At 51.4% G+C, this 18,753-nt stretch overlaps 1 protein-coding gene across 1 annotated transcript; it reads left to right on the top strand.

Annotated features, from left to right (window-relative positions):
- The first annotated feature begins 943 nt into the window (after positions 1-943).
- On the top strand, positions 944-4,056 carry MCHR1 (melanin concentrating hormone receptor 1). The gene is made up of 2 exons (XM_081128223.1): positions 944-1,031; positions 2,216-4,056. Exons 1-2 carry the CDS (start codon positions 950-952, stop codon positions 3,181-3,183), a joined length of 1,050 nt encoding a protein of 349 aa, XP_080984349.1. The 5' UTR covers positions 944-949; the 3' UTR covers positions 3,184-4,056.
- The last annotated feature ends 14,697 nt before the right edge of the window (positions 4,057-18,753 follow it).

Here is an 18,753-nt window from a genome sequence, read left to right on the forward strand (position 1 = left end):
GAGTCCGGCAGTGGGTGTGGTGGCCGCTCTTGGCCATGAGGGGCCCCAAAGGTGGGCCACAGAATGCCTCTGCAGAGAATTCATCCATGCTTTGCCCTCTAAGGCTGCTCCTGGTTGATGATCTCTTTGGGGATTGATGTTCTGAAATTTGTCTCAAGGAATCCCAGGTAAAAACCCTAAGGACCTAAGAGCATTTAGGAAAACAAAACCTCTGTGAGTCTAGTCCATACTGATTGCATACAGAGGGGAGTTTATCCCTTCTGGGCTCTGACACTCTGGCCATCACCAGCATGGAGGGCCCAAGTCACCTCTGAGAGCCGGCCAGAGGCCCAGCAGCCAGCAGCTCCTCAGGGGGAGAGGACACTGGCAGTCTCACCAGCAGGATGGATGGAATCCGTGGGGCTCTGGAAGGGGCTGAGGGTGGCTTGCGGGGCAGGCACCCTGTGGTCCAAGCCTTCCACTCCCAAGCTCTGTGAATAGTCATACAGTCCCCTCCAGGTGGCCCAGCCACCCCGACCTGCGGTTAGGAGACAGGCCAGGCTCTGTGTTTCCTCCGGTGGGAGGCAGCCCATTGGCCTTTGCAGACACCTCGCAAGAAACAGGCAGGGCTCCCTGTGAGCCCAAGAGACACAGCCCCCGCGAGTGGGAAGGAGGCGCCTCCGTGCCGGGGGGCCTGAGAGAGAGGGTCCCCCCAGGCTTCCCGGGGCCCCTGGCTCCGCGGGCTGTCAGCTGTGGGCGCTGCAGCGCGGGGCTGAAGAGGTTAATGTGCATCTGCCTCCGAATGTGAACGAGTCTAGGTGATGTCAGTGGGAGCCGGGAAGGAGGGAGCGGGGAGAGCGGCGGGCTGGGCGGCAACGGCGGGGAGACCCCCGTGGGGACTGCGGGGCGCGCCCAGGACGCGCGCGGGCGCCGAGGCTGCGGCAGCCGGCGGGGCGCGGGCGCGGGCGGGATGGACCTGGACGCCGCGCTGCTGGCCGCGGGCCCCAACGCCAGCAACACCTCCGCTGGCCCGGACAACCTCACCGCGGCCGGTGAGTGGGGTCGCGGGGAGCCTGCCCCCAGCGCTGGGGGGAGCGGGGGAGGCTTCACCCCTGAGCCCAACTGCCTGGGAAACTTTCCTGCGAGCCCCGCAGCCCGCCGGGCTCCGGGGCAAGGGGCGGGGCGCGCACGGCCGAGGGGCCGGAGCCTGCGGGGCCCCTTCGCGGGGGTCGCCGCGCGTCCCCCGCGCGCTTTGCGGGGGGCGCTCGAGGCTGGAAGCGCCAGCCGGGGACCCGGGCTGCAGGACCGCGTGTGGGGAGGCAGCTGCCCTGGCTTCTTACTCCAACTGCAGGAACGGGGTCCGAGCCATCCCGCTGCCCCCGCGTCGGCGGTGGGAAGGGGCAGCTCGCAGGGCTTCACTCTCCCGGTGACTGAGGCTGCCTGGCATCTCCAGAGCTGAGATGCCCCGAGATTCTAGCTTTGGGAGAGAAAGGAAAGGTTTGTGTGAAAGGAATTCTTGGGCAGCTGGGCTGCAACACACCACTTGGGTTTCTGCCCCCCCCCCCCAAAGCCCAGGCTCAGAAGACCCGGGCAGGGTCCCGGGGGAGGGGAGGGCTCCGGGCCTAAGGGGCAGAAGCCTCCCCGGAGATCCAGGAATCAGTGCACAGCTCCAACCAGTGATTTCTAAAATGAAATGATCAGGGCTGCAAATAGAAGAGAAAGTACATACATACACACACACGCACGTACAAATGCACACACACGCACACACACGCACACAAGCATGCACATACACGCGCACACATGCATGCACATGCACACACACTTTCATGTCCTCTTGGCTATTTGGATGCGGTGTCCTGGTGAAGCCCGGGGCCCACAGAATAATTCTCTGCAGACAGCTGTAGCTGTTGACTGTCTTATGAAACAATGCAGGAGGCAAAGGACCGAGTCCTTCAACTAACAGGTGTTGCGTTAGGATCTAGGGGAACTGACCAGGAAGCCGGTGGGGGGGCGGGGGGTGCAGGATGGGGCAGCACCAGTGCGGGAGGGCGACCGGGAAGGCGGGAAGGGAGAATTCCGGGCGAATGGCCGGTGGGCCCTGAGCTGGGCTGGCAGGGAGGGTGCAAGGCCAGCAAGAGCGGCCGGAGTGAGCACGCCAGTCGCCAGCCGGATGTCAGCCCTCAGAGAGCAGAGTCCACGTCTGGTGATTGGCACTTGCTCCTTCTGTCCCCAGGGCCGCCTCCCCGCACAGGGAGGGTCTCCTACATCAACATCATCATGCCTTCGGTGTTCGGCACCATCTGCCTCCTGGGCATCGTGGGGAACGCCACGGTCATCTTCGCGGTGGTGAAGAAGTCCAAGCTGCACTGGTGCAGCAACGTCCCCGACATCTTCATCATCAACCTCTCGGTAGTGGACCTGCTCTTCCTCCTGGGCATGCCCTTCATGATCCACCAGCTCATGGGCAATGGGGTCTGGCACTTTGGAGAGACCATGTGCACCCTCATCACGGCCATGGACGCCAACAGTCAGTTCACCAGCACCTACATCCTGACTGCCATGGCCATCGACCGCTACCTGGCCACTGTGCACCCCATCTCCTCCACCAAGTTCCGGAAGCCCTCCGTGGCCACCCTGGTGATCTGCCTCCTGTGGGCCCTCTCCTTCATCAGCATCACCCCTGTGTGGCTCTATGCCAGGCTCATCCCCTTCCCGGGGGGCACAGTGGGCTGTGGCATCCGCCTGCCCAACCCGGACACCGACCTCTACTGGTTCACCTTGTACCAGTTTTTCCTGGCCTTTGCCTTGCCCTTTGTGGTCATCACAGCCGCATATGTGAGGATCCTGCAGCGCATGACGTCCTCCGTGGCTCCTGCTTGTCAACGCAGCATCCGGCTGCGGACAAAGAAGGTGACCCGCACGGCCATTGCCATCTGCCTGGTCTTCTTTGTGTGCTGGGCGCCCTACTACGTGCTACAGCTGACCCAGCTGTCCATCAGCCGCCCGACGCTCACCTTCGTCTACCTGTACAACGCGGCCATCAGCCTGGGCTACGCCAACAGCTGCCTCAACCCCTTCGTGTACATCGTGCTCTGTGAGACGTTCCGCAAACGCCTGGTCCTGTCGGTGAAGCCTGCGGCCCAGGGGCAGCTTCGAGCCGTCAGCAACGACGAGGAGAGGACAGAAAGCAAGGGCGCCTGACACTTCCCCTGCCACCCCCGGCACCTCCAAGTCAGGACCCCACAGCAGATCATGGGGAGAGATACTGATAAAAACCCGAGACCGCTCTGGGAGGCTAGGTGGTGAGGGGTTGCTGCCTCCAAACACCGTCCACGGGGCCCACAATTTGCTGGGAAGGCTCCAAGCCAGGCTGGGCGCTTCAAGCATCAGAAATCCCCTTGGGAGAGCAGGATGGAACCTTTGGGTAGAACAGAAACTGAGCAAGAAGAAAATTTTGCTTTAAATGTTCAGTTGAGCCCTGGGCTGGCTAGCTCCCAAATGTCTTTTTCCCCAGAGAAGAGGTTTGTTTAAAATCACTCAGGGCCTGGGTGTGAGCAGTGGGGCCCCACAGCGCAGCGGGGCCCTGGGGAGATGGGGAAGGTGGTGTGGCCCCCACACCCTTTCCATCTCTGGTTGGTAGGGTGGAGGCAGCCCTTCTCCCAAGCTGGACAGTGATGAAAAAGGAAGCCTGATGTCTCTCCATGTTCCAGCATCCTGTGTCCATCTCCCTGTATCTCTAGGAGGTGCATGTTTATTATCTGGGGGTGGGGGGTTCTGAGCCCACAGAAGTAAAAGGCCAATTTGCTAGGAGATCCGATTGAGAATGACAAGGCTAAATGGGTGGGTGGGGGTGGGTTGTCTTGAAATTTTAAAAAAACCTAGGGAGGCACAAGGGGGTTTTTGCAACTGCGGGCACATCGTCACCATGGGGCACATGTGTCAATCACCAGATCCAGAGTGAGTGCCCATCAGTGTCCTTCATGTGCGGGTCATTCTGATGCCCGGTGTGTTGGCACCATCTTTTTGCTGTGACCCTTTCTCTCATAATAAAAATAAAGGATACTCTCCACCCACATCTCTCTGGAAGCTCCTGTGTAACTACTTGGGCTTGAGGGTTGGGGTGGAGTGGGTGCCAGAAAAGGCAAGAGGGATCACCTGGCTTTGGAATCTAGACGTTGGTCCAGGCTACATTTTAGGAAGCAAAAAGCAGGGTCTCTGCTTATCTAACCCACGGGGAGGACTCAGTGACACAAATGGAATTACTGTGAATTCATTAGATTGCAGTTCTGCTGCTGGGCTTGTTCTCAGAACTCAGCTTCCTATCTGCTGCTCAAAAGTGCTAGGTTGTCACCAGTGCTCTCCCCTCAGGCTCCAGGTCCCGCTGCCACCTCCCCCGCTGAGTCACTGGTCACAGGGCTGGCTTCTCCGGCAGGCAGCCGGAGCCTGCTTCTTGCAGCTGCTAGGATCTGGACTGAGCCACGTTGAGCAGGAAGATTACAGACGGGGCCGCTGGGCGGCAGCCAAGGCTGCGCTTCTCAGCTGCTTCACCGAGAGAGGCCCGGAGCCAGGAGTCCTTCGCAAACTGCTCAGCAGATGTGGATGAGCTAGTGGGAGCAAACTGGGAGCCTCTGAGCCTCCAACTTGTCCAATGCACCCTTAAAGCAGGTGCACCGGCACAGCCTCTTCTTGCCAGTATTGTGTTTTTGCAGAATTGCAGCAGGTGCCCTGTTTTACAAACTTTTGGGCAGCTTCTTGGGGTTCCAGGAGCTCTTCTTATCACCATTATCAAGTAGTACTTCTCAGCTTGGTTTCCACTCCATCCAGCTTGGGGGTTGGGAAGCTGATGATGGTTCCTTTTCCCTGCTTGCTGACAATGGGTTCTCTAGCTGCCGGAGGGAAACTCCAGGTATATTTTAGATGCGCATCCAACAAAAGAAAAAAGATTCTTTGGGGAGCCTTGAGGCAACTCCTATCCACTGGAGGTTTTCCTGAATCTGATTTGCCTATGAAAGGCTTGCCCACGGGTCTATCTTCAACCTCCACCCCCAGGAGTCTGGGAGAAGAAATAGGTGAGGTGGCCTCTCCCAGGAAATGGAAGTGACCAAGTCAACAGCTCTGTAGTTGGGTGACCACCCTGCTGATAGCCCTGTAACTCCTAGGGAGGGCAACACCCCTTCTTTCAGCTCCCAGCCCCACATTGAAACCTTAACTGGGAGCGAAGTGGGTTCAGTCAGAAAAGTGAGTGGGTGGTGATGTAAACAGAACAGAGGGGAGAAGATCAGGGGAGAGATGAAGTCAGGGCAAATAGGGGCAAGGAGACTCTAACGGGGGTGAGGGCACTGTCCCCAGCCTGATCCCGCAGCAGACTGAACACACGTGAGGTGACTGCCACTGAACAAGAAGCAATGCGGGCTCCCTTTGTCTGTACACACCACCGAGTGTCTGTTGTTTATGGTGTTTTTATTATAGCGGCCCGAGCTGAATGAGACAACTGAACTGGCAAGAGCTTTTTTGGTCGTGACAGAAATCCAACTTCCACTGATTTGCGCAAGAAAGGAGAATGTACTGGCCTGTTAAGTGGAAAAATTCAGGGCTATGTAAAGCTTTAAATATTGGCTGGATCCAAGGGCTCGAACTCTGCCATCAGGACAGACTCTCCCTTTCCCTCTTCCTCACACCCTCTCTCTCTCCATCACTTGGCTCAATTTTCCTCTCTATGGGCTTCCTTCTCAAGGGATGTCCTCCTAGGTGGTAGCAAAAATGGCCACCAGCAGGTAGGTGAACTTGTGGTCCTCACTGGCAGCAATCCATGAATTAGGTGGGACTTCAGTCCCGCCACCTTTCCTCCAACATTTGTTTTAAAACCCAAAAAAAGTCTCTACTGGTCCTGAGTGAGTTACATACCTTCCCATTTCCACTCAACCTAGCACGAGAACTTGGGAAATGAGACACTCTTATTGGCTAGGATAGGTGATGTGTTCATCCTGATGGGGCCTAGGCAGGTGTGTGTGTGTGTGTGTGTGTACGCGTGCAAGTGGGGGGGGCGGTTCCTGAAAGAAGAAGAGAATTTCTATTACTGCGAGTAGATAGAAGGATGGTGGGTAGACAAAAGCAGTAACATCCCACCAGGTAAGGCTTCTAGCGTTAAAGAGAGTGGCTCGGAAAACCACAGCAAGGAGTGGTCAGGAAGGACCAAAGAAGACCAGGCAGCAAAGAGGCTGGTGACTGCCGTCAGGGATTTTGCACATGAAAGAATCTTTAATCTTGAATCTGATGAAAACTCTGGACACGCTCCCATCCCAAACGCACATTTGCTTATGCACATAAAATACTACAAGTGAGTTTGGAGCGCTGATAACCTCCTCCCCAGGCGCCAGAGGAAGGACCCCTGGTAATGGAGCGATCCCTGGATGTGGGATCTAGGTACCTGGCAGCCAAGTCAGATATTGGACTCTAGATGGCTATGGCCAAGTGTGCAGGCACAATGCCCATCGTCAGAGCGAAAGCAGCCAGGGTCCCTGCCTTCCTGGAGCTTCCAGACCCAGTGGGGAGCAAGACATTAATCAGATAATTCCAGAAATAAATGTGGAATCACAGCTGGGACTCTACAAAGGAGAGGCCTGAGAGGGAATGAGCGCCCTGGGATAGGGGCGGAGCTGCTCAGGCAGGTCAAAGAGGGCTCAGCTAAAGTGACATTTCACCCACCAAGCTGTGAAGGGTAAAAAGGGAGGGGGCCTTCCTGGCAGAGGAACAATCTGTGCAAGAGCCTTGTGTTTGAAGGGAGTTTAAGGGAATGCTGACGGATGCCCTGACAGGTGAACCAAGGGTATGTCTCAGTCGGACACATGCTGTGTTCTCAGGTTCTTCTGGGCTCTATTTTGCAATGTGTAACAAGAAAGAAATCTGGTTGTAATTGCAGCAGCCCGGGGGCACACCAATTCATTGCAAAAGGGAAAAACAAGAGATTTTGGTTCATCCGTCTCTCCTGGATCTCATTAGAAAAAAAGCTGAAATTCCAAATGCCAGCTCCATTACCAACACTTGACAACGCTCTGTCTTGTCAGACAAACGATTTTGAGCACAAACTACCCTGTCTCGTCACCATCCATTGCTTGGCCCTCCCAGGCCAGCTGACACCCCCCTGCTGCCAGTGGTCTGAGATGAGCGCCAACGCCCCACCCACGCCCCCTGGGAGCCAGGAGGCTGCAGCTGCTCACCTGCGGGCTCCTGCCTGCCAACGAGAGCTTCCCCGGGAGCTTCTTTCTGTCCCACTCTCCTTCCCTCCTCAGGAAATGGAGGTCAGAGGAAGAAATCAGAAATTAAGAAAATATTAATTTGGTTGGTTAGAGCGACTTCTGATACACCAAGGTTGCGGGTTGATCCCGGGTCAGAGCACATATAAGAATCAACCAATGATGCATCAGTAAGTGGAGCAGCAAATTGATGTTTCTCTCTCCCTTCCTCTCTCTCTCAAATCAGTAAGTTAAAAAAGTGAAAATAAGTTAAAAAGAAAGAAAATGCCTTTCTGAATAAACTGGGGACAGGAACTTTAGCAGCACCTTTCAGATAAAGCAAGTAAAGTGCTCCCACAAACCACCAGTCATAGCCTCTGTCATCGCTCTGACCATTCAGTCAGCCGCCTCCCCTTTTTACTGCTGCCCCTCAATCTCTGTCTCCCTTCTGGAACCCCAGTCCAATATTTCCATCTGTCCACATGATATCTTTACCATATCAGGCTCAGGATGATGGAAATCATATATTCATTATCTTTTTACCACTTACCACCCACACCAACTCACTCCAAAAGTCCCGTTTTCTCCAGCACATTATGCCTTGCCCTTTTCCCCACCTCCTGTTTCATTATAAAGTCCTGTCAAGCCTTATATTAAATTATTTCACAGATTCATGCCTTTCATCTGATTTCTTAGACTCAGAGTCACCTGGGATTAAACCCCCAGCATGGCCACTAACTTGCTGTGTGACCTTGGGCAAATCACTTAACCTCTCTGAGCTTTTTTAAAATATATATATCTTTATTGATTTCAGAGAAAGGAAGGGAGAGGGAGAGAGAGAAAAACATCAATGATGAGGGAGCGTCATTGATCGGCTGCCTCCTGCACACCCGCCACTGGGGATTGAGCCCACAACCCGGGCATGCGCCCTGACCCAGAATCAAACCGCGATCTTATGGATCATAGGTTGATGCTTAAGCACTGAGCCACGCCAGCTGGGCTCTGAGCTTTTTTTTATCTGTAAAATGGAGGTAAAAATATATACCTTGCAGGATTGCTGTGAGAATTGAAGCATATATAAAGCGGCACACTCCTGTGAATGCAAAGGGGCTATGTAATAAACCTGACAAGCTCAGGGGGGCCACACGGCAGGCCTGACAAGCTCAGTGACCTAAAGTAACCACACAGGATGGTCTGATCATAAATTCCTGACTGGGTAGGTGAGGGCGGTAGTCACGTCCCAGGCCTATAGCCTCCTTAGCAGAGGTCAGTCTTTACCTTAGGTGAGCCCTGTCCACTGTTCTCTGCATCTAGGATAACATACCTTTGAAATATCAGAGCTGTTTTTTTCCAGACCCCTCAGAGGCACAACTGCCGGCACCAGAGCACAAGACCACCGGAGCCTGAGCCCACGAGACTCCTCATTGTTATCTTCTTGCCCGCAAACCACCTCTATGTACTGTAAATGCTAAATGTTAGCTGTCCTGCACCCACCAATGGAAAAGAAGTACATGTCGATCATTTTGCCTTTTGTCCAATCCCAGAGATTTCCCCACTTTTTCTCCCGCCTCCTTAATCTACCACCAATGGATTTCATGGGACTCTCCCTACATATTTTCCTTTGATTCTAATGTATAATGTTTGCTGCAAAACTGCCATTCTCTGGAGCACTTTCTCAATCCATTGAGATTTTGATTCTAGGCATGTCCTCAAAATCCTGGGTCAAATTAACTCATAAAATTTTGCTATAGGCCTGGACGTCCTCTTGTTGACATTGTAGCTGCCCTGTAGAAATTACTTCTCTCTCTCTCTCCTCTCTCTCTCTCTGTCTCTGTCTCTCTCGGCAGCATCCTAGTCTAAGCCCTCCTCATCACATACCTGAATCACAGCAGTAACTTCCCAAAGGGTCCCCAGTTTTCTAATCTCTTTCTCCAATCCAGTCCATCCCAAATACCAAGATCAGAGAAATCTTAAGATATTGTGTTCCTTTGGCCTCTCTTCTGACCCTATAATATTCCTTTCCTTTGCCATCAGGTTAAGTCTAAGACCCCTTCCAGCCCGAAAGTCTGCAACAATCCCAGATGTCTCCGCTATGTCTTTATTGAAGACCATGGGAATGAATGTAATTGCCTGAGGGAGATTAAGAGAAGAAGAAAGCTAAGGACAGGACAAAATCTCTTAGGGGCCTTCCCTTTTCAGGGCTGGGCAGAGGAGGAAACTCCTAGAGGACCAGTCAGACAGGTAGGATTGGCATCCTGGAAGCCAATGGAAAAGATAGTTTCCAAGAGAAAGCGACCAAGTTTCCAAGAGAAAGTAATCAAGAGCATCAAATGCTGCAGAAAGGTTAAGTTCAGGACTGAAAAGGGTATATAATGGGTTGAATAGTGTCCTCCCAAAAGGTACGTCTGAGTCTTTACCCCAACACCTGAGTACATGACCTTTTTGGAAATTGGGTCTTTGCAGGTGTAATTAAGTTAAGGATCTCAGGATGAGATCATCCGGTATTTAGGGCAGGTCCTAAACCCAAGGACTGGTATTCTTGGATATTTATTAAAGGATAGGGGCATTTGAGACACAAAAACACAGAGGGCAAGCCATGCAAAGACCGAGTCAGAGACTGGAGTGATGTATCCACCAGCCAAGGAATGCAGAGGATTGCCAGAGCCACCAGAAGCTAGGAGAGCGGCATGGAACGGGGTCTCCCTAGGTGCCTCCAGAAGGAACCAATCTTGCCTGACAATTGGACTTCAGATTCTAGCCAAAAGGACTGTGAGAGAATAAATTTCTCGTACATTATTTTGTTATAAGCTACCACGTTTGTGGTACTTTTTTACTGCAGTCCTAGGAAACCAATGCTGGGTGCCTTGGATTTAGAAACAAAGAGGGTGTTGATTGACCTTGTTGGTTTCTGAAGCAGGAGGAGTGTCTTTTCCAGGCACCTTGACTATAAAGGGAGGAGAGCTATGGCGGTCACTAGAACAATGTCACTTAAAGAAAAGGTTTTTGAACACGAGACAAAACTGCACATCGACAAGGTAGAAGGCAGAATTCACCGAGTTTCAGGGCTGGTAGGACCTTAAATGCATCTGGTCCTAAGCACATGGACTATCTGTTGAACCAGTTAATGTACTTTCCTCTTTTTACTGCCTTTTTGAGTGACGGCCCTCCTGTTCTGCCAGAGGCATTTGTTTGCCTGGAGAGGATTAGAAATGCAAAGAGATAGAGGATAGTTCAGTTTCAGACATCCAAAAAAATATTCCTGAGTATAAAGCAAGGGAACGGCCTTGATAGCCAGTCTTTGCCCAGAGAGAAAAGATTTCCTAAACAATTTAAACACACATTAATGTATCAAGAGCCAGGCCGGTGGACTAGGCCACTGAGTTTTGTTAGGAGCCTGGAGTGGAAGGAAATCAGGATATGATGCAATGTGTGTGGTGTGGCCCCAGGACAACCATGAAGGAAGGCAGAGGCAGGGGACAGAGGCCATCCCACATGTGGTCTCAATCTCCTCCTACAGGCCGAAACCAGGGGTTGAAGGAGGGGAGTGTGAAAAGGGTAGAGGGGACTTGCTGATACAGCGTCCAGCCCCATACGGGAGACACTGGGTCCACAAGTCAGAGGGGCAGACGCACAACAGTGAGGTGGGGACATAGCTGAATAACTGGCCTGCTCCCCACGGCTGCAGGGGATCCTGAACTTCCCCTGGGACCTGGAAAGGGGACATGGAGTGCCCAAGGGCCTGAAGGGCCTCAGCCTCGGGTCAGGAAAAAGAGACCACTGTCCATGGGGCCCTCATGCCTGGGGCGTAGGTCCAGCTCTGGGTGTCCGCAGAGCACTCCAAAAAGCTCACGGGCAACCCCTCAGTGGACTTGGCCACCACTGAGAGAGGCAGCAGGGCGGAGAGGAAATTTAAACTGGAAGATGCTGTGGACCTGGAATTGGCAGATTAGGGTTCCTTTCCATTTCCCCACCGTGGGGCAGGGGCTCATCAGACCGGACGCAGGAAACAGAAGCAACATTTGTTCTTGGATGTTGATCTGTGCTCCTCCTGCCCAGGCCACTGTCGCCCCGGCTGCTCCAAAGGCTGGGAAGCACGGAGCACCTGGAGCCGCCTTTCTAAGGCCTGCCGGAGGGGTGGGCTTGTGGAAGGGGGTCCCTTGGGGCCTGGAATGTGGAGACTAAATATGTGTGACAGTGAGAGTCTCCTGGGAATGGCTCCAGGGTTGGTTGCCTCCGAGATGCAGAAAAATCAAATTCAAGGCGCAAATCAATCAATGCTGTCATACACCCTGGAGGCTACGTTCCCACGTTCCCACGGGAGAGCCTGGGTAAGAGAAAGCGGAAGCGGCTCCAGAGCCGCTGGGCTGTTTGAGTTTAATAGAAAAGTCACGTCCTGGATCCTTCCCCTCGGTTCACTTAATCCTGCCGACAGCACTAGGTGTCCTTACAGAAAATAAAGGAAAGCCAGAGGCGCCGCTTTCCCACGTCTCTGCTTGGCGGCTGGGGTTCAGACAAGGTCAGGGTCCACAGCTAGTACGGTTTGAGCCTGCACACCCCAGGCTCTCCCCACTGCAGCCCACTGCCGGATGAAAGGAGGCAGGTGGGAGTCAAGGAGAGGGAGACCAGCAGGTGAAGGGACCAGGTGATGCTGGTGCGTCAAGTCCCCGCAGACCTCTCTGCTTAGAGATTTAAAGTTGGCTGCCATCACATCCAAGAGAAGGGACCATCCCGCCTCTGTCTAGTTCACATCAGCAAATTATCTGCCAGTGGTGGTGGTAAAAGCGGGGACATGACCTAGAGACCCAGGCAGAGCCCAGTTCCCATTCTGCACTGAGATCTTGGGCAACTCGCTTAGGCTTCAGAGCCTCAGCTTTCATTGTCACGACAGTGGGGATCCTAATCCCACCTCACTGAGCCGTTAGAGGGATGGATGAGGAACATGTGCCTCGCCTACAGCCTGTGCTGGGAACAGATGAAAATAATTTAATTCTGCTCATTTGTCTGCTTCGCCTGCCTCAGCTCTACTGTAATCAGCATTCTCAGGGTTAAATGCCCTGGAGGAACCTGGCAGAGGGACACAGAACCAGGGACTGGTTCAAGGGGCCTGCTCCAGAGAGCTTCCCTGACCTTGACCTTCGGCTTTCTTAAAACACAAAAATCTAGAAAACCTTTCCTTGCGAAGGGACCTGAACAGTCTCCCTGAGGGCCTGGCTCCCCTGGCGCCTCAGCCCAGGTCGTTGGGGTCCAAGACATCAGTGTTTCAGGTGAGACACCCAGGTGTACCTGCGCTGCTGGGTTGGGGCTCAGCCAGCTCCTCCCCCGAGAGGCCATCGGAGAATGACGCTGAGTCCGTTGACAGGGTGGTCACTGTCAGCAACAGCGCACTGGCCTCAGGAAAAGAATGCGGAACTCTCTTTCTCAAATAATGTTGAGGGGCGAGGAGCTCCTGCCAGGGGCAGAAGAAAGAACCCCCCCACCCCCGCCACCGGGCTCCTGGGAGCAGGGGAATCTGGTTGCCACAGCAACGAGCTCCTTCCCAGTCCACTTGTTACATGGCTTTTGAATGAACTTTCTCCTGTGTATCCTTCTAGCAGCTGGATACCCCCAGCTCGCTCCCAGCGCACCTCCCAGGCTTTTCCCAGCAAAACCTGCTCAGTAGGGAGTCACTGGCGCCTCCTCAGGAGGCCAGTCCCCGTCTCTGTGATGGGATAGTATTCACTTGGCCATTTGGTCGCATGCAGGGAAAGGAGCCTCTTTGCCTTCTGTGAGCCGGAGGGTCACCTGGAGCTTCTTTGAGCAGCGATTTGGCAAAATGGAAGGGCCTGCTCTCTGACCTCCCAGCTCGGGGACTTCGCCCGGGCATGGCAGTGCTGTTGTAATAGCAAAGCACTGGAAACATTCTCCGTGTCACTGATATGGTCACATATCAGCTGGCGCTACTGTGAGACACCATGTGGCTGGAGGAATAATGAGCCAGATTGGAGGCGCCCCCATGGAAAGATGTATTTCAACACCAAGTTGTTCAGACTTATAGGAAAGGAACAGCAGGGTGGTTGCCAGGGATTCGGGGAAGGGAGAAATGGGGAGTTGTTTCAGTTCTGCAAAGATGGAAAAGTTCTGGAGATCAGCTGTACAACAATGTGCTTAACACTACCAAACAGTACACTTAAAAATGATTAGGATGGTAACTTTTGTATTATGTGTATTTTACCACAATTTTAAAGAAACGCAAGTTGCATGTCCTGGCTGGTGTGGTTCAGCGGTCAGAGTGCCAACCCACACACCGAGGGGTCTCGGGTTCCATTCCCCGTCAAGGGCACGTGCCTGGGTTGCAGATTTGAGCCCTGGCCCCGGGTTGGGGTGCAATCAATTTGTCTCTCTCACATAAATGTTTCTCTCTCCCTCTCTCCCTCCCTCCCGCTCTCCCTAAAAATCAATGGAAAAAATATCCTCGGATAAAGATGAAGGAAGGAAGGAAGGAAGGAAGGAAGGAAGGAAGGAAGGAAGGAAGGAAGGAAGGAAGGAAGGAAGGAAGGAAGGAAGGGAGGGAGGGAGGGAGGGAGGGAGGGAGGGAGGGAGGGAGGGAGGGAGGGAGGGAGGGAGGGAGGTTGCAGAACAGAACCAATACTGTAGCCTGATCTTATGTGTGTGTGTGTGTGTGTGTGTGTGTGTATGAGTGTGTGTGTTTTAGGGTTAAACAGTTGTGGAAGGAGACAGAATCAGCTGTTGCCAGTGGTTACTTTTGCAGTGGGAAGGAATTGAGGAAAATAAAGAAGGGTGTTACTTTTCATTTTATTCCTTCCTGCAGACTTTAAAAAAAATATAATTAGCATCTATATTTTTGTAATTTATTCAAGCTGATAAAAACAGAGTGATGATATTAATATGCCTGATCTCCAGGAAGCAGGCATTCATGCAACAGGTAGATACCGAGTGTTAACCCACCGTGCACAAGCACTGTGCCCAGCCCTGCCGTAGAAAGTAGAAGGGAGCGAGTGAGGCGGGACGGTCCGTCCCTGTCCTCACGGGGCTTACACTCCTGCAGGGACACAGTCGTAACCACAGCGAGTGAAGGACGAACACTGGCAGGCAAGGGGCTGCTTTCCCCGTTTCCTCTCACACCTCTGAAAAGGGGACATTTAAGCCGAGACCTGAGAATGCAAAGGGATCAATCAGGAAAGAGGGAGGAGAGGGGACCCGGACACAGGAGCAGAGGCTGCAAAGACCCCGAGGTGGACAAGAGGAAAGGCCCATGTGTCAGAGTGAGGAGCCGGAGGGAGAGGGTGAGTGACAGGCAAAAGGAGGAGGCCAGGAGGTGGGTAGTTCCCAGGACAGCGGAGAGGCACCGAAGGCTTCCAGGCCGGGAGAGGGACATGATCTGATTTGTGCTTGAAGGGATCACCATGGCTGCCGGTGGGGGGATGGGTTGGAGAGGGGGCAGGAGTAGCAGTGGACAGACAAGATAATGAGCTCATTAATAGCTTCCTGCCGAATGACTTTGATTTTAGATGAGGCTAGAAAATTGCAAGTAATTACTGAAAGAGGTTAGAAGAGTGTGCTTTTTAAAAGTCTCTCTTATGCCCACCAAACTGGTGACACTTGTCGTCTTAGGGGGGGTTGGGGAAGAGGGTGATGGCCGGCTCTCTGAGCTTTCAGGTGGATGAGCGTCATTGTGAGATCCTGTTAAATGCAAAAGCTCATTCAGCAGGCCAGGGTGGGAGAGGCCCGAGGCTGCATTTCTGGCTAGTTCCCAGGCAACCCCGAATCACACTTGAAGAGCAGCCTATGAAGGACTTCCATGTCTCAGAGTTGCTGCAACGTTCAAATCCGCTTTCTAAGAGCATCACTTGCTTTTGAGATGGAGGGCAATGACAGCTGAATTCTCTCCTCCGCCTCCCCTCTGCCCCTGCCCCAGGTGAAGCTTGTACGGAGTGAGATTTTCTCCTGGCCTGTGTCTGGGGCAGGAGGGTCTGAAAGTGTTTTGATGGTGCAGCCAGGAAGCAGGTAATTTGAAGAGACATCAAGTCTGCCTCTGGGTACGTGACCCAAATTCATATTTTATTTACATATGAGGGATACACTTATGCACGGCTATGTTTCTTTATATCCACTTACCCCATTCCTTGCACAATGTCAAGGGATAAAACAGGGAGCTTTGGGAATTGAAGCGAAAGGAAAATAAAGGAGGGAAGATACTGAAACTAGGAGCAAGATTAGTGTCCGTAAGCGTGTAATAAACAGTCCTGTACACTTGCTAATAGGGTCCATGATCTTGGTTCCAGGAACCCTAGTGGCCAAAGAGAAGAGTGCACAACAACCAAACCTAAGAACCACAGGGTCCAAAACATGAATAGAACCCGGAGCTTCTAAGAAGCACTCACACTTCCTGACTTTATTTATGCATGTATTTATTTATGTATTTATTACTTAGTGCGTGTATGTGTGTGTGTGTGTGTTGTATATACCCCAGATCCTTTCTGGAAGGAATCACAAGCAACTGATACCAATACTTACTTCTGGGGAGGGGAACTGGGTGGAGGGTGTCTATAGAGCTAAGAGACTGACTTTTCATTGCACAGCCTTTTGTACCTTCTGAATTTTGTTCCGTGGGAGTTTATTACATACTCAACATAATTAAATAATCCATTAAAAAGATGCAAGCAAAAATAATCTAAGAGGGGCTGCGCACAAAAGGGGCTCTACATACACACACTGCTTTACGGTCAAGCTTAAGGGCCACATATAAAGTGCCCAAGAGAATGAAAGACCCGTGCATCCTTCAAGCTTCCTTCAAGTCCTCCACGGAAGTCATTTACCCAGTGGCTTCCTGCCGAGACTGCTGGGCAGGGGATCTATGTTGCTGGTTAAGATCCATTCCTTTCCTATGAACTGGAAAATTCAGAACCCTTTCTTTTGCACAAAAAAACTGTTAGAACTAATAAACTGAGCAAAATCGTAGGATTGAAAATTAACACAAGGGGGTATAGCTTAGTGGTAGAGCATTTGACTGCACAAAATTAATGCAAAAATTGGTTGTTTTTATACACTAATAATGAACAATCCTAAAGGGAAATTAAGAAAACAATTCCATTTACAATAGCATAAAAAAACAAAATACTTAGGAATCAATTTAACCAAGGAGGTGGAAAACATACAATGAAAATTACACATTGCTGCTGAAAGAAATCAAAGAAGACACTAGTAAATGGAAAGCCATTCCTTATCCATGGATTGGAGGGCTTAACATTGTCAAGATGTCACCAGTACTCAAGTGGATTTACAGATTCAACACAACCACTATCAAAATCTCACAATGTAGAAATGGAAAAATCCATCCTAAAATTCATATGGAACCTCAAGGGACCTCAAATAGCCTCCCCCCAAAAAAATCTTGAAAAAGAAGAACAAAGCTGGAGCACTCACACTTCCTGATTTTACTTATTTATGTATTTATTTATGTATTTATGTATTTATTTATTGTGTGTGTGTGTTTTATTTCAGAGAGAGGAAGGGGGAGGGAGACAGAAACATCAGTGATAAGAGAGAGTCATTGATCGGTTGCCTTCTGCACGCCCCCTGCTGGGGATGGAGCCCGCAACCCAGGCATGTGCCCTGACGGGGAATCAAACCGCTACCCCCGGATCCTAGGTCGATGCTCAGCTGCTGAGCACACTTCCTGATTTTAAAACTTATTATGCAGCTACAGCCATCAAAACAATGTCGTACCAGATGCGCAAAGGACCTAAATAGACACTTCTCCAAGGTGGACGTACAGATGGCCAAGAGATATATGAAAAAATGCTCAACAGAGAAAGATAAGTAACACATGATCTCACTTATATGTGAAATCTAATGAACAAATAAACTGATGAACAAAACAGATCCAGAGACATTGAGACATGCAACAGACTGACATATTTGGGGGGGGGGGCGGGAAGAGATTAATCAAAGAACTTGTATGCGTATATGCGTAGCCCACGGACAAATGATAGTGTGGGGAAAGCCAGGGGAGGGCATGGGAGCAGGGTAGAGGGGGCCGATGAGGGGGGAAGGGAACAGCTGTAATGCTTTCAACAATAAAGGTTAAATCTATTTTTTTAAAAATGTGGTACCGAAATAAAGACAAATATACAGACCAATGGAAGAGAACAGAGAGCCCAGAAGTAAAACCTTGTGTATTGTGATCAGATGATTTTCAAAAAGGAGGCCAAACTCATTAAATGGGGAAAGAATAGTCTTTTCAACAGATGGTGTTGGGAAAACTGGATGTCAACAGGCCAAGGAATGAAGTTGGACCCTTACCTAATACTACTTACAAAAATGGCTGTATTCTAATAAAATTTACTTGTGGACACTAAAGTGTGAATTTCATATAATTGTCATGGCCAGGCTGTCGGGCCTTGCTCAGCCCTCCGAGAGAGGCCAGGCTGGCCTAGCAGGGCTCTGTCTACACTAGGTGTGCTCGCTCTCTCTCCTCTCTCTCTTTTCTCTCTTTGAAATCAAGAGGCAGCTGGTTCAATTCCTGGTCAGGGCACATGCCAGGGTTGTGGGCTCGATCCTAGTAGGGGGCATACAGGAGGCAGCCGATTGATGTTTCTCTTTCTCATTGACGTTTCTCTCCCTCTCTCTCTCTAAAATGAATAAAAACATTAAAAAAAAAAAGATGTGGATATGGGGGTGGCAGTTGAGGTCTCTTGTGGGCAGCACCCTTTTCCAATATAAAGTACCCAGAGGGCTTGGTGTACCCGGAATGACCTGCTCCGGGGGTCGGGGCTGTGCCTCCCTGCTCTAGGCACTTAGCACAGCAATTTTCAACCTTTTCTATCTCGTGGTGCACATAAACTAATTACTAAAACCTGCAGCACAACAAAGAATATACTTTTTGCCAATCTGACACAAAAAAAAAAGGTATAATTTTGATCCATTTACACCAGACGGCTACTGTGTTGGCTGTAGCTTTTCGGGGAGAGAGAGAGAGAGAGAGATTCATGTGAGAGAGACACATTGACTGGTTGCCTCCTGCATGCACACCAACTGGGGCCAAGGATTGAGCCTGCAACCCAGGTACGTGCCCTTGACCGGAATTGAACCCGCGACCCTTCAGTCTTCTAACCGCTGAGCCAAACCGGCTATGGCAGCTGCTGTTATTTTTTTAAATTTGACAATCTAAGGGAAAAGAGGCCAGTGCCCCTAACAGGTACTGCATGTTTTAACAATTCTTGCGTCACAGCGGTTGAAAATCGCTGACTTAGCTCTAATAGTCTGGTTATTGCCCTGTCTACCCCCCTCCCCGCCAGAATGGGAAAGGTGAGGGCACTGACACCCTTGATCTCCTCGTGTGTGATGTGTACTACCTGGTACACAGTAGCGCTCAATATGTGTTTGCTGGATATGAATAAATGCCTGTCTCTGCCCCACGGCAGGATATACTGCTCTAGTGAACACCATATTCTCGCCCACACATTTGGTGTCTCCCCTCCCTTAGCTAGCGCTGGGTAATTACTGCTAATTTCTTTCTTTTTTGCTGTTCTTTTCCTAA

The sequence above is a fragment of the Miniopterus schreibersii genome (genome assembly GCF_964146895.1).
Source record: "Miniopterus schreibersii genome assembly, chromosome: 2".
Lineage (NCBI taxonomy): Eukaryota > Metazoa > Chordata > Mammalia > Chiroptera > Miniopteridae > Miniopterus > Miniopterus schreibersii.